Raw genomic sequence first — 13,543 nt, 5'->3', positions numbered from 1 at the left:
TCTTGTATCAATGATGGTGGAAGAAACCCAAATGGCACCACATATTATGATCACAGGAGTCCTTGCATTAACAAGTCAAGCAGTGAATTGATATGCTACGACTGTCGGGTGGTTTAACGCAGGCTTGCTCGAGTTTCACCCAGCAAGCTTTATTCACAGTATTAAATAATGCTCACTCACAACCATGCCTTTCCTATTGTTCGTAAAACCAAACCATGAAAGGTATCTTTAAACAGGGAAACTAATAAACCATGCCTGTTTTGTTCCTTGTAAAGTAACACACTGGAAAAGTTGAGTGTGTTCTTAATTGAATTGTTATTGTAACATAGTTATTGAAATAGCAGAACAGGAAAAGCATGGGAAAATCTGATACGAGTCACAATACACTAGCAAACATTGGCACAAAAGTCATTTCCCTCTATTTAATTCTTACTTAAAATGAATGCCATTGCAATCAACTTCAATCACAATTCAAGTGAGCAGTAATTGTATATATAATAAAGTTTACTAAAGACCGAAGAGCCTTCTTAAACAGAAACAGCAGCCATGAAACGTATCCTGGATCTACAAGAAAGGTTCTGTGAGCTGGAAATGCAATGATTGAGGCTGAGTTTCTCTATGCTTCGCTTGCTTTATGACTTAGAACACTGAAGCAGAACAGGATTATATCTTCACTGTCAGTCTGTTCGTCAGTTGATCTAGAAAAATAGGCAAATTAATGAAAAATAGAAATTTTATTTGTGGCAAAGGTCTGTGGAAATGATCTGTCGTAGACAAAAGGACTCATATTTAGCCAAACAATGACTGAAACCATAATAGCGCAATCAGGTCAAGGTTGCCCGATGTTTGACCACGGTCCCACGAGATTATAACCTGAAAAGACATGTCCCCCTTGGACTGCCACTTGACCCCCCCCACAAACAAATTCCCTATTCAGAAGGATATTGGCGTTTTGTGGTTAGTATTAAGCAGTGTTACAGTCATTCTGATTGATATGCTACCTGCCTTCATAGTGCCAACTTAAAACAATCTTTTTGTTTTCCCATACAATTTTTGAAGTTAGGCTCATGTTTGCCACTTGCAGATGCCTGTGGTAGCAGAGATAACTCACGAGGTCTCTTACCCTGGTTACATCACAGATTCATTCACTTGTCCCACCCATCGTTATCTTGTTATTTGGCTTTAAGGGGTAGAGGGGATAGCAGTAGTGGAACTGAGACAAAGACAACAGGGCTCATTGAATTCGGTGTACATTCTGTCCTTGATGCTGCTTTCGTGACCCATGAGACTTAGAGTAGCAAGGCCTGGGCCAGGGTTATCAAAGGTCAAGCCCACTCTAGGAGCTACAACTCCTGATTTTCCTTAAGTAACCTCCATGGTGAGGCTTGACTGGCATTTGGTGACACATCGATCTGAATGAATACATGTCAGAAATCGTCTATAAATTCACCGTATTCAGTGGCATAACTTAGGGCCATATGTACAAACACATTTTCCCATAGACACAGAATGGGCAAAACTGCTTGCTACATCTGGCCCTTAGTCCCTTGCAGCCTCCTTGGTTCGAGGGTTCCAACTAGTTAGGAGCCTTCACCTTAATCCAGTTTGTTTAGGAGCAACTCCCTACATTTGTTTAACAAAGGAAATGCCTTCTATTTAGAAGTTCATCTAGCATAATTCAATTTAAAATAAATGGTATGTTAGCATCATACCACTGCCTATAATTTTATTTCTGGTTACTATTTACAAGGAGTTTACGCTGGATTTGTCTCACATGTGCTAGGATGAGTTTATCCACATTATCCACCTGTCACTTTTAGACAAATATGTTTATATATACCATGCATAGAATTTCAGTAACTATTCAGCTTATTTTGTGTTCTCCTATTATCTACTGTATGTAACATAACTATGCCTTTTTTATAGATCGAAATGAATGCCAAGAAATCCCTAATGTTTGCAGCCATGGCCAGTGTATAGATAAAGTCGGTGGCTATTACTGCGTTTGCCACAATGGATTTAAAACCAATGAAGACCAAACTATGTGCATGGGTATGTGACTTTTCTTTATTTATCTGGTTTGTAATAGACAATAGCGGGCTCCAAGAACTTTGGTTTGGTTTGAGGTGATATCAAGAATCTACTGCTAGCACAGCAATGATGACCAAAGATGTTTTGATTTAGGGTCTACAATGATCACTTCCCTCCAAGTCATTACAAACACTGTTCTCAGCCCTGAACTTTTACTTACTATCGTAATGCATTCTGAGTGTTGTAGTTGGCTTTCTTTCCATCTAATTAATTGGACTTACACACCTGAGAACCATAATTTCTAGGATAAAGTGTCCATAATGACCTGGAGTAAGGTTGCCAGTCCAACTACTATTGAAATTGATGCTGAACCTCTGGATTAGCCCAGGAGGCAACAAGTGTGGAAGTTGACCTGTTTATTCGATACAATTAGGTTGAACTATATGCTGTCTGCAGTAAACTAATCTGACAGACAGCAGCAATATTAATTTGCTTTATGTCGTGATTCCTAGCACATGAATTTCAGAAGGTTGTCTAAAGTATCTTCAATCATATTTCAATCAAGACAAGTCCCTTTTTTGTGAAAGACTCACATGTGTCTCTTTGTTGTACATCAAATGATGATTCCAGAACCTGAAAGCTTCAATATTTACATTTAAATGCATATTCCACAATAAGAGAGTTTAATTATCAGTGTGTGTAATGATGTGCGAAAGGAGAGAATTCAGATTTTTGTTGCTTCATGATTTTGCCAGGTCATGTGGAGTGGAAGATACACATAAACAGGAAAGATCCCTTTCATTTTTCAAATGTTAATTTGAAATGGTTTCAAAGCATTGCTTGCAACTTGAAGAGGCTTTTACATCCCTGCCCTAGACTGCCTTGTGAGATGACTTGCCAAAGTTCAATCTGACCCAGAAGAATGCAAACATAACGCTTAGCTCTCTTTCACCATTGATGGGCTCTACTCAGATTATTGTAGTTAGTAGAACACTGAACCCTCCCTATCTAAACAAACACAGGTGTGTAAACCCAAATAAGCAAGCTGATGCTACCATCATATGTGATATACACAATTTTTGTACTGTAATTACAAAAAAGGTAGTCATCAAGGTTAGAAGAGTGCGGCCATCTTGATCTGTGCTGTACTTGACTGGGGCTTCATGTGGAGACAAGAAGGAGTATATACAAGGCTGCCTCCAGTGACTGTGCGCGCACATCACCAATCATGTTGCCCATTTGGCTGTGGGTAACATCTTCATTCCATGGTTTGGTGAGAATGGGTGCATTACTTACTGGCGCGATCACCTGTTGAGGATCAGAGAGGCTAGGAATATGTTTTATCCTGTTAACACCAATTTGAGATTAGAGGAGGATAGGGGTGTGTTGACTTAGTCTGCCTTTTTTGATGCAGCTCCAAAGATCACTAATAGCGGCCTAAGACTCAACTGCACACTGTTAATGCTCACTCTTCAGTTAGGCATGCAATAGAAGTTCATGAGGTGAATGATTCTATAAAAGTGGAGCTGTTCTTTATCACTGAAGACTTTGCCTCTGAACTCTCAGCACATGGTTTAGCTGCATGCCATGATTGAAGAGGTGGTAGTCTTGCATTAATTTATAACGATAGGCGGGATGGCAGTCTTTTGAAATTGAGTCCTTTGGCTAAGGTTGTATTTTTAGATTACACCTTAACTCTATCTCCCAAGGTTTCTATTAAAGGAATTTGTTGCTCCCAGCATTTATAGGGACGTTGCTGATTACTTTGCTGATTTTCTAGTGCCTTTGCTAATTTGTCACACATTTATTGTTTTGGGTGACTTCAATGTGCGGCCGGAGCTTCCTAGTAAGTGCATGCAGTATCTCTAATTAGAATATTACCTGTGTTAAGTCTTACACAAACAGTGAATTGGATCACACATCGAAATGGACATTGGCTGCATTTAATGTTTGCTCCTGAGAAGCTTTATAGCATATGTTAACATAATTACACACATTTGGTTAATTTTAAGATTGTGTTCACGCTTCTGAGACAGCTTGGCCTCCTTCTAAAAATTCAATTGCTGCTCATGAACTAAAACTTTATCTGAGGAGTTCAGGAAATTTTGACAAAAATGTTTATTCCTTAGGGGATGGTTCAGTTAAAGGAGACTATAAACTTGTCAAACCAAATTAGTTCAGCATGGGATGCCGTGCCTCCCTTGTCCTCCTCTTGCTCTCATTGTATTCACCCCTCAGACCTTTGGTACGAGGCTTCTCTGAGGGACAAAGTTTGAGAGGACGTGGAGGGTTCACTATGAACCTAAGGCTTAAGCCAAGTAGTAGTAGAAAGCGTTGCTTCAAACAACTGCTTGTTTTTTGTCAGCAAAGTTATAAGCTATGCAAAAAACATTCATAGAATTTGTGTAAGTTCTGAACCATCATTAGGCAGTTTAGTTAGAACGGAGGAGCAGCTTGTGTAGGGTCTTGAGTCTGTGGCTCCTTGTCTCTTTAATTTGATTTATTAACTCTGGATGATCAGTGAAAGCCAAGTCTATTTCATTGGGTTTGCCTCTCATTCTAATAACTTAATTCATTTGGAATTATCAGCAGCTTGACTGGCACAACCTCTTCTGGAGATCTGTAACAAAGTCGTTTTGAAAACTTATGCAACGGATGTCTTGTTCATTTGATTAAAAAAGCCAGCTGTTGACTCTTCCAGTGTGAGCAAATACCACTCTATTTTCTGTTCTACCGTACCCAGTAAAATGTTGGAATAAAACTACTTATAGACAATTTTCTTGACTATTGAAGCACCATTCTTGATGAGGATCAATTAGGCTTTCATCCATCTCATAGAACAGAAACTGCGTCAGTGTCTGTCCTTGATGACTTCGAATGCTGCATTCAACACATTCTCTCATATTAAGCTGCTCATGAGGTTGGCTGAGGCCAGCATTTAGGGACTGGCTTTACATTAGGTTGAGTTTTGGATCCAGATTCCAAGTGGTTCACTAGTCCCCTTTTCGTTTGGTGGTTAAGACTTCACAGCAGGGAGTCCCATAGGGCTCCTTACTAAGTCCTCCTCTTTTTAATATCTATTTAGTTGGTTCATTCTTTTAGTGTCAAATTCATGAGGTATGTGGATGGCAATGAGATTTTAATTTCTGCATACAACTCTATTCGTGATCCACATGTGTTATTTCAAGACTGCATGTTGGCAGCCGCCTCTAGGTTGGCAGACAATTCCTTAAAACTCAGTGTGGACAAGACAGAGGTTCTGATCTTTCCTGGACATGGCTCTCTTCAAGGTTTTGCCCTGTTTCTGTCGAACCTCCTTGGTAATCTGCCACCTCCGTCAGCAGCAGTATGCATTTTGGACTTTCATTTAGATGACAAACTATCTTTGACTAGACAAGTTAAACATTTGTCTGCTACTTCTTTTTCGTTCATACAGTTGTCACACAAAAGTCTCCCTTTTCTGTCATTACAAGCTCAGCTGCTAGGGCTTAGGTGAAAATTCTGAGCCACCTGGAAAACTGTAACGCCTTAAATCTCAACTCTCCTCGAGCCGTTGAAGCATCTCCAACACATTCAGAATGCTGCTATGAGATCGTTTATACAATGGCCATGGTTGCCTTCTGCCCTGGCAGCATTTAATGCGCTTCATTGGCTGTCTATCTTCAAATAAGTGCCATTTAAATCTTTTTGCCTTGTCCATCACACTTTTTATGATCGGAGCCCTTGCTATTTGCAAAGGGAGTTTCACTATTACCTTGCAGTTTATAAATTGTGGTCTCCTGCTTCTCATTTGTTCCCCAGTTCCATAATGTAAGATTAGATGACAGCCTTAAAGACATGGCTTTTTACTCAATAATGCTGAAATTTTGCTAAACCTATTTATCACCTGAGTACCAGGATACGTTTTTTAGGTTGCAACACGCTTTATGAGCTACATTAACATAACATAAAATGACATAACTCTTAGTTGTTAGGAGAAATGGGTTAATTAGTGCAGCTTGCAAAAACACATCTCTAAAATCCAACTGGTTCATTAGCATCCTCAAACACTGGAAGGCCTGGCTATCATCACTGGCTTTCTTCTGGTGGCAAGGTGTCTTCTTAAGCTTCACCACCATTGTTTGCTGTTTCTGCTCAAGGTGAAACCTAAGTTTGTCTTTCAGAAAACAGCAGGGAAATATCCAAATATTCCTCTATACATGCCCTGGCATTTTCTTGTTTTTTGCCTGTCTCTTGACTGTTATTTTATGTCTCTTTGTCTGTTCGCAAGTATCTACTCCCTTGTAGAAAAGAATGGGCAGTTTCTTAGAAAAAGCTGTGTGTTTTGTCCTCCATCAAATATGACAATGCATTGATTAATGTTTGTTGGAGAACAATTATTCCGCAATCAAACTGTGCCCGATGCAATCATTCCCACAGACCAAGGCACCCTTTATGGAAAGTGTCCTGTGCTACAGCAAATTGCACCTTCCCACATTTAGTCAAGTAACGTCCGTCGAACAGAAGTACAGGCATATGAAGTTTGTAGACATTTCAATGAATACAGGTTGCTCGTTGGTGCTGGCAGTTGGGTGCAGAACTCAGGCTTTCCCAGGAACAGCCAGAGTGGGTTTACAACCTTCATAACTAGTATGTCTCAAATAAATGTTTTCCTACTTTATCCATCAACCCAAACCTTGTCTTACTGCAGACAGGTAAATTCCAGGAGCTATAACGTCTTCTAGCTAGTGACACAAATTTTGCTTTTTCCAAGACAGACACTTGATAATGGGCTTGGAAGGCAAGTGCCACTGTCAATTGATATTTCAGAGCAAATTAAAGGTAGAAATGTGAAGTCATTTTTAGTTGGGTAGTGCAAGGTAAACCAAAACTAAAAAGGATAATTTGCTATCAAGACCTGGCAACAATGTACAGAGGATGGCTGGATCGGGCACTCACAAGGTATTCCCAGGAAAGAAGCAGTGGGAGAATAAGCAAAGGCGGGGCCTCAGTAGCAGACTCTACATGACACCAGTACCATCAAGACAGGCTTAATGCAGGTCTATGATCTGAGCTGTAGATTTGGGTTGCCAATAACACAAAAAGGAAGGTGGGCCCTTTGCTAGTATAAACCAGTTTCTCCATTTCAATACACAGAGGCAGGAGCCTGTTTACAGTCGCAATACTGACCCATGGTAATAGGCATTTGCAGTTAATAATGAGTGGTACCGGGTTAGCAGCCTCCTTTACGGTGCCTTGGGATTATGTTGTTTTCACTGATTGCCTATAACACCCAATCCAATTGCACTCTGTAGCTGAGTTAACACACACAAATTTAGATGGATGGATGAATTTTAGGAATACGCCAATCAATGACAAAAGGTATTGTACATCAATGTGTTTTCATGTGTAGCCACAGGCTCCTGGTCTAGTGAGAGAGGATTCAATAGGAACAGGCCCTTACAATAACCACTCTTGAAGGGCGCTCTGATTCCATGCAAAGGTGCAGGGGTGGATCAGGGCATTCAGGCCCTCATTTTGACTTTGGCGGGCAGGAGAGGCAGAGGCATACTCTTCCTAATTCAATACCTAGCTATAAAAATATGATTTTCTGTTTTGCTATGCTTACAACTACCAGTACATAATGAGCATGTACTCTGTGTGTTCTAGATGTCAATGAATGCGAAAGAGATCCATGCGGAAATGGAACTTGCAGAAATACCATTGGTTCCTACAACTGCCGCTGCTTCGATGGCTTCATTCTTTCCCATAATAATGACTGCATAGGTAAAGTACTGTTGCTCTTTTTGATAGGGATTCTCAGCATTATATCATTATTTAGCCAAATCCGCTTTAAGAATGCTCCTTTCTCTGCTAATTGTGACTGACTCTTAGAATGAATTATACTTGCTAAGAATAGAAAAGGTACAGAAAAACTAAGCTCATTACTTCTCCTTGATGGCAGTTTTTTTTAAAGGTTTGTTTTCTTTCTGTGCTTTAATTCCACTGTATATTTAGAATTTAACATTGTACAGCATGCAGTAGTTAGCGGTAAAGCCATCAATAATGCAGTGGGTACAGTTGCACTGGAACCAAGGATTGTGTGGGGATTCAGGCACACCAAATATGGTTGTCTTTTACTACCCTACTAGGGGGCATTATTCCTCATGCATTAGGGCCATAGTACCATTGCAAGATCAGTGCTTTTATTCTTTGATCATTTGGCCTTTACAGATCTCGATGAATGTTCTACTCTAAATGGGCTCCTGTGCAGGAATGGGCGCTGCATAAATACAGTTGGGTCATTCGCATGCCTGTGTAACGAGGGCTACGAGGTTGCTCCTGATGGAAGAACCTGCGTGGGTAAGTCAATATGTGATACCAATTGCTATGCAAGAGGAAAGCAATATATTTCTATAGGGGAAACAATATTCATCAGCCCTTTAAATTATGCTTATATTTATATTTTGTTTCTAGATATACAACTTTTCTCTGTAAACAACACATGCAAATTATTCTTAGGCCTGTTGGGGCTCCAATGCTTTCTCTTTTCAGAACTTTGATTTCTGTTTGAATTTACCAGAAGAGCAGCTTTACCTGATATTCTAGAGCAGCTTGCCATATGCTCAGTCTTGTGGATTTGTCGAGGGTAGAATACAATCTAGATACTTATAAAGCCTCAAAAGAGGTTTGTGATCAGATATTAAAGCAGATTTCTGGCTGTCACAAGCACGGGCTGATTAAACATCCTTGATTATCCCTCAAACCATTTCCACTTTTCCTTTCACCCATGCCCGTAAGCTTGATTTAATCATCACAATATAAAAGAAGCATCTCCATGAGGGTAAACATGGTAAGAACTTACTAAGAAGAACCTGCCGGTAGAGGACTGTGAACTAAAAATCCAAAGTAATGTGTATTCCAGACAATCTCACATGTGACGCATGGTTGAACTTTGCTGAAATATTGAAAAGTTCCCTTTTTGAGGATGGGGAATGAAGGAATAAAGGAGTGGAGGAAGTTAATATTTTTTCAATTTCAGCATGAGACAAATCCCTTGAGCATTGGGTTTGACAGCTCCAAAATTAATTAAGTATTAAGCATAAAGATCATTAGAGAAAACATCTATTAGTCTATAGGCTATCACATGGATGATATCCAATATAAAAATACAGTACATTTCATTTCAAAATTAAGTTAAGAAGAAAACATTAGAGGAGCAAACATTTAGTAAAACTGAATATTGTGTGTTATATTGAATTCAAACACCAATGTTTGAAAGAGATTTTACTGCAGATAGCTCCCACTGACCAAATATGCATACACACACAAACAGATTATCCAGACATATTTTAAGTTCAGCTGGAAATGCAGTTTACTGCTGCACTGGTAATTAATCTGAGTGAGCCACAATACTGACACTTAGGCTCATGCACCTGCTAATTAATCAACCACTGTTCGGGATACTTATACTTCTGATCACCTTACGAAGGAAAGATCACATATCAGACTACTTTCAGCTCATAAGATGGTTTGGCTTTTGGTGCAATAGGACAATGGTGTATGAGCAAAGACTAGACAGATATTGTAACACTTAAAATGACAATATGGTTTTTAGTGCCTAATATTGAAATATTGTGATGTAGGAAACCACTTGGCTTCATTCCACTCAAAAAATAAATAGACATATGCATGTGTGTGCTTAGGTTGTAAAACATTACTCAGTATTTCTCTAAAAGTATAGAATTCTAATCAGCTTTCTTTTTTTAATAGACATCAATGAATGTTTAGTGGAGCCTGGAAAATGTGCCCCAGGAACATGCCAGAATCTGGATGGTACTTACAGATGTATCTGTCCTCCTGGATACATTTTGCAGAATGACAATTGTATAGGTATGTTCAATATATGACCAAACCTAAAAAAATGTTATGTGCTGTTGATACAACTATCAATGTCCATAGTCCGAATGATGTCAGGTTCATGTAGTTGATGTTAATGTTTAGTAAACATAGAGTACTTACTTGTCACCAAATAGCAACTTTCCCAGGTAAGAGAATATCGACTATTCACTAAGTTGCATATAAACTATTGTGCAAGTGTACTGCCTGGTATTTACAGAATATAGACACAGCACACAAGTTGATTCTGCATGAAAAAAACACATATACATGTTCTAGCACATGTAAAGGCATACACAAAGGAACAGTTTATGGAAATTGAGTAGGTCAGATATGGGTATGGCATCAATGGGGTGACAGGTAAAATGAAACAGAAATTGATCACAACAGATGATTAGGAGGAACCGAAGTTCAATAAGGTCACTTAACAAACTCAAGCAGAATTAGTTGGGAAATATAAAGGCACTATTGCAGGGAAAGAAATCCAAAAAAAGTGTATTCTCCTGTTTGTTAAAAACAAACTGTTATTTTATTATTCACTGAATGATAGGTCAGGAAGAGAGTACTGAACTTGAATACATGTTACACCCAGAGCCTATAGATTTCCATTTTAGTGCACTGTCAATGTTCAGTGGATAGCAAACATCTATTACTTTGAATCTGTGGCACAACAATAATAAGCTTTTATGAAACAGGTCAAGCATCAGCTGGCACGGCACTTTTATTGGATCAAGATATATAAAACTTGTATTCAGATTATGACTATTTGTGCACACAATTTTTATTCTGAGCATGTGTGCCTCATAAGGGTTCCATCTGGGGCTCCATATTTATTTTAGACTAAAAGAACATAAGTCTTCATGTTTTGTCATGTTAGGTGTACATCTTCCTGAGTTACTGCCACAATTCCTGAGTGGCAATGATTGTAAGATTTCACACAGTAGCTAGGGTGAATTAATTCCATGTGTTCCTTATTCCCACTAGAACACCCAATGCATTTCCTTGAATTTGACTTCCTTTCATTCTTCATTGTGCTGTGCTTTTCAGGACAATCATGAGCGTTTTCTACTCCTTTTATTTTGCTTCACACATGGTCAGTATAGACACTGATAAAGCACTTTGTTGATGCGAAGTTGAAAAATTGCAGTGATGATGATTTATTTTCTGTGCCCTGGTCTAACATCGGTGGTTTTAGCGTTTTACCACAAATATTGTGAAAACATTCTTTAAGTTATGAAAGTCTAACCTTGTTTCTGAGAACATATATATCAGCAAATCCAATGTAAGACATAGGCCCTCATTATGATAATGGCGGTAAATGACGCCTACCGCCACGGTGATGGCCTCCGAAAGACCATCGCCATGGCTACCTACCATCCATATAATGACCGTAGCCGGAATTCCACCAGAAGGCTGGCGGAATTCCAGCTGCGGTCATGGCGGCAGTTGGCGGTAATTTAGCAGCGCCATGCCAGTAGAACGCTGCTGACCGTATCATGACACATGATACAGCCTGGGGGTGTTCCGCTGGTGGACCCCCTGCATGCAGGTAAGTCGGATGCTCCGACAGGAGAGGGGCCAGGGGTGTTGTGTGTGTGGTGATGTGTGTGTTTGTGTCTGTGTGCGTGCATGCGGGTGTGGGGCGTGTGTAATGCGTGTGCACATGAATGAATGTGAGTGTGCATGTATGTTGTGATGTGTGAATGCGTGTGTGCTTGTATGTATGTCAGTGTGTGTGGGTGTGAGTGTGCATGGATGTATGCATGCGTGGGTGAATATGGGTATGCGTGTGTGTATGCTTGTGTATGTCTGTGTGTGTATGTGTGTTTATGTTGGAGGGGACGGAAGGGGAAGGGGAAGGGTGGGAGAGGACTCTGGGGAGGGGGCGGGGCGAGGGAGACCCCTATCAGTGCCAGGGAAGGAATTCCGCCTTTACAGCCGTGGCGGTCAGTGTGTTACATTGGCAGTATGGATTTTGTCATAATATGGCGGTATGTACCACCAGCCTCTTGATGGTACTACTGTCACTATAGCACCAACCACCAAGGTCCTAATGAGGGCAATAGTTTCAATGCACTAGTTAGACAAGTCAGTTGGTAGTTTATCTAGTATAATATATCTGACTAATTTTATTCTGCTTGCCTTTTTCCTTTGTGTTTTCATTTACTTAGACATTAATGAATGTGAAGAGGAACCGGACATTTGTGCATTAGGCACATGCAGCAACACTGCTGGCAGCTTCTTGTGCCAATGTCCTGATGAATTTGTGTTATCGTCCACTGGCAGAAGATGCATAGGTAAATTTCACGGATGGTTCTTTTATATCTCTATTCATTGAGCAGCATTCAATACACAATGATACTTCTTTATGAGTGTAATGGAATAATACCATTTATTTAACATTAACATTTTTGTATGCATGCATCTGAAACTTTGTACAATGGTGTGATGTGATAGTAAAATTATTATATGAAGTATTATTATAACTTAAAGAATGAAGTCATTTGAAAGTAACGTGATTATTAAATTTCCAAATGTTTGTTGAAATTTCACACTGTTATTTCTGTTCAGGAAACAGACATTGTGGTATATCTACAGTTGATACGCAATTCCATGTTCCTTATGATAAAGTGTACTCTTTGAAGCAAGTATGAAGGTTGATGATGGTCCTTAGTGTAGCTGCTAACAAATCTATTACTGTATTTTTGCTGCTTCAACAACATATTTTGCAAGACTACTTAAGATCATTTGTGGGATAACGGTAACAAATGATTGACACTCAATTTAATACCAGTACTATAAGTAAGGGTGAACAAAAAAGCTTTATTCACATATAGTGTTCAATGCCATGGCGTAAAGTACATCCTGTCGATCTACTGACTCTCACAGTAGGTGGCATTTCAAAGGAATACTATTTCTTGCAGGTTCAGTCACCATTTCCCTGGGAAAGTCCAAGCTCTCAAGCAACCTAATAAAAATTGTTTTGGTTTTGGATTGCTTGTTAGAACTTCTTTGTTTAGGAATGTTTATACATATATTGTCTTAAACTGTGTATAGTTTATAAATATTCCCAAAATGTTTACAAGCCACAAAAAGATTTTTTAACTTTTAATAACTTTTAGAACTGATTGTGTACAAATTATAAATATTCATAAAGTTCTCAACAATCCCACCTTTGGGAATAAAACCTCTACACATTTTTAATTTTTCAAATACTGGTGTGTTACTAAAAAGTTCCCAATATGTAATTCTGATGTTTTCTCTATCAATCCTAACTTCCTCGAACCCTCATAAAAACTATTTTATATTTTTAGAAAGTTGGAAATGGTTGTGATACTGTAAATCACTTTTCAGAAACACAAAGATTTGTTAAAGTTCTTAAATACCATTGAGAAATGTACGAATGTTTTTGGAACCCTTCTAAAAAATCATATAACCTTTTCCCAACCTACTTTCTAACTGACTGTTGTATCTGTTTAAATAGAGGAGTTTGTCTGTGGAAACACGACAGTAACACAACAATAACTTTTGAAACTCATAGGTAAATGCTCTCCTTTTTAGGTACATTGGTCTGTTTTGTGAAAGAGTTGTAAAAATGTCTCATGTGACTAATTATGTAAAATAAGCTAAAAAA

General features: G+C 39.0%; 1 protein-coding gene across 1 annotated transcript in view; it reads left to right on the top strand.

Moving 5' to 3' along the window:
• The window catches only part of FBN1 (fibrillin 1), a 780,541-nt gene that overhangs the window by 625,743 nt on the left and 141,255 nt on the right, over positions 1-13,543 (top strand). Inside the window, exons 45-49 of the mRNA XM_069222499.1 lie at positions 1,927-2,052; positions 7,681-7,797; positions 8,245-8,373; positions 9,784-9,903; positions 12,081-12,206. Coding sequence (XP_069078600.1) covers positions 1,927-2,052; positions 7,681-7,797; positions 8,245-8,373; positions 9,784-9,903; positions 12,081-12,206 — 618 coding nt within the window. The remainder of the gene's footprint in view (positions 1-1,926; positions 2,053-7,680; positions 7,798-8,244; positions 8,374-9,783; positions 9,904-12,080; positions 12,207-13,543) is intronic.

Source organism: Pleurodeles waltl, chromosome 3_1, assembly GCF_031143425.1.
Source record: "Pleurodeles waltl isolate 20211129_DDA chromosome 3_1, aPleWal1.hap1.20221129, whole genome shotgun sequence".
In the NCBI taxonomy this organism is placed as follows: Eukaryota; Metazoa; Chordata; class Amphibia; order Caudata; family Salamandridae; genus Pleurodeles; species Pleurodeles waltl.
Note: the sequence above shows the minus strand (reverse complement) of the source record. Positions and strands in the feature narration are given on the sequence as shown.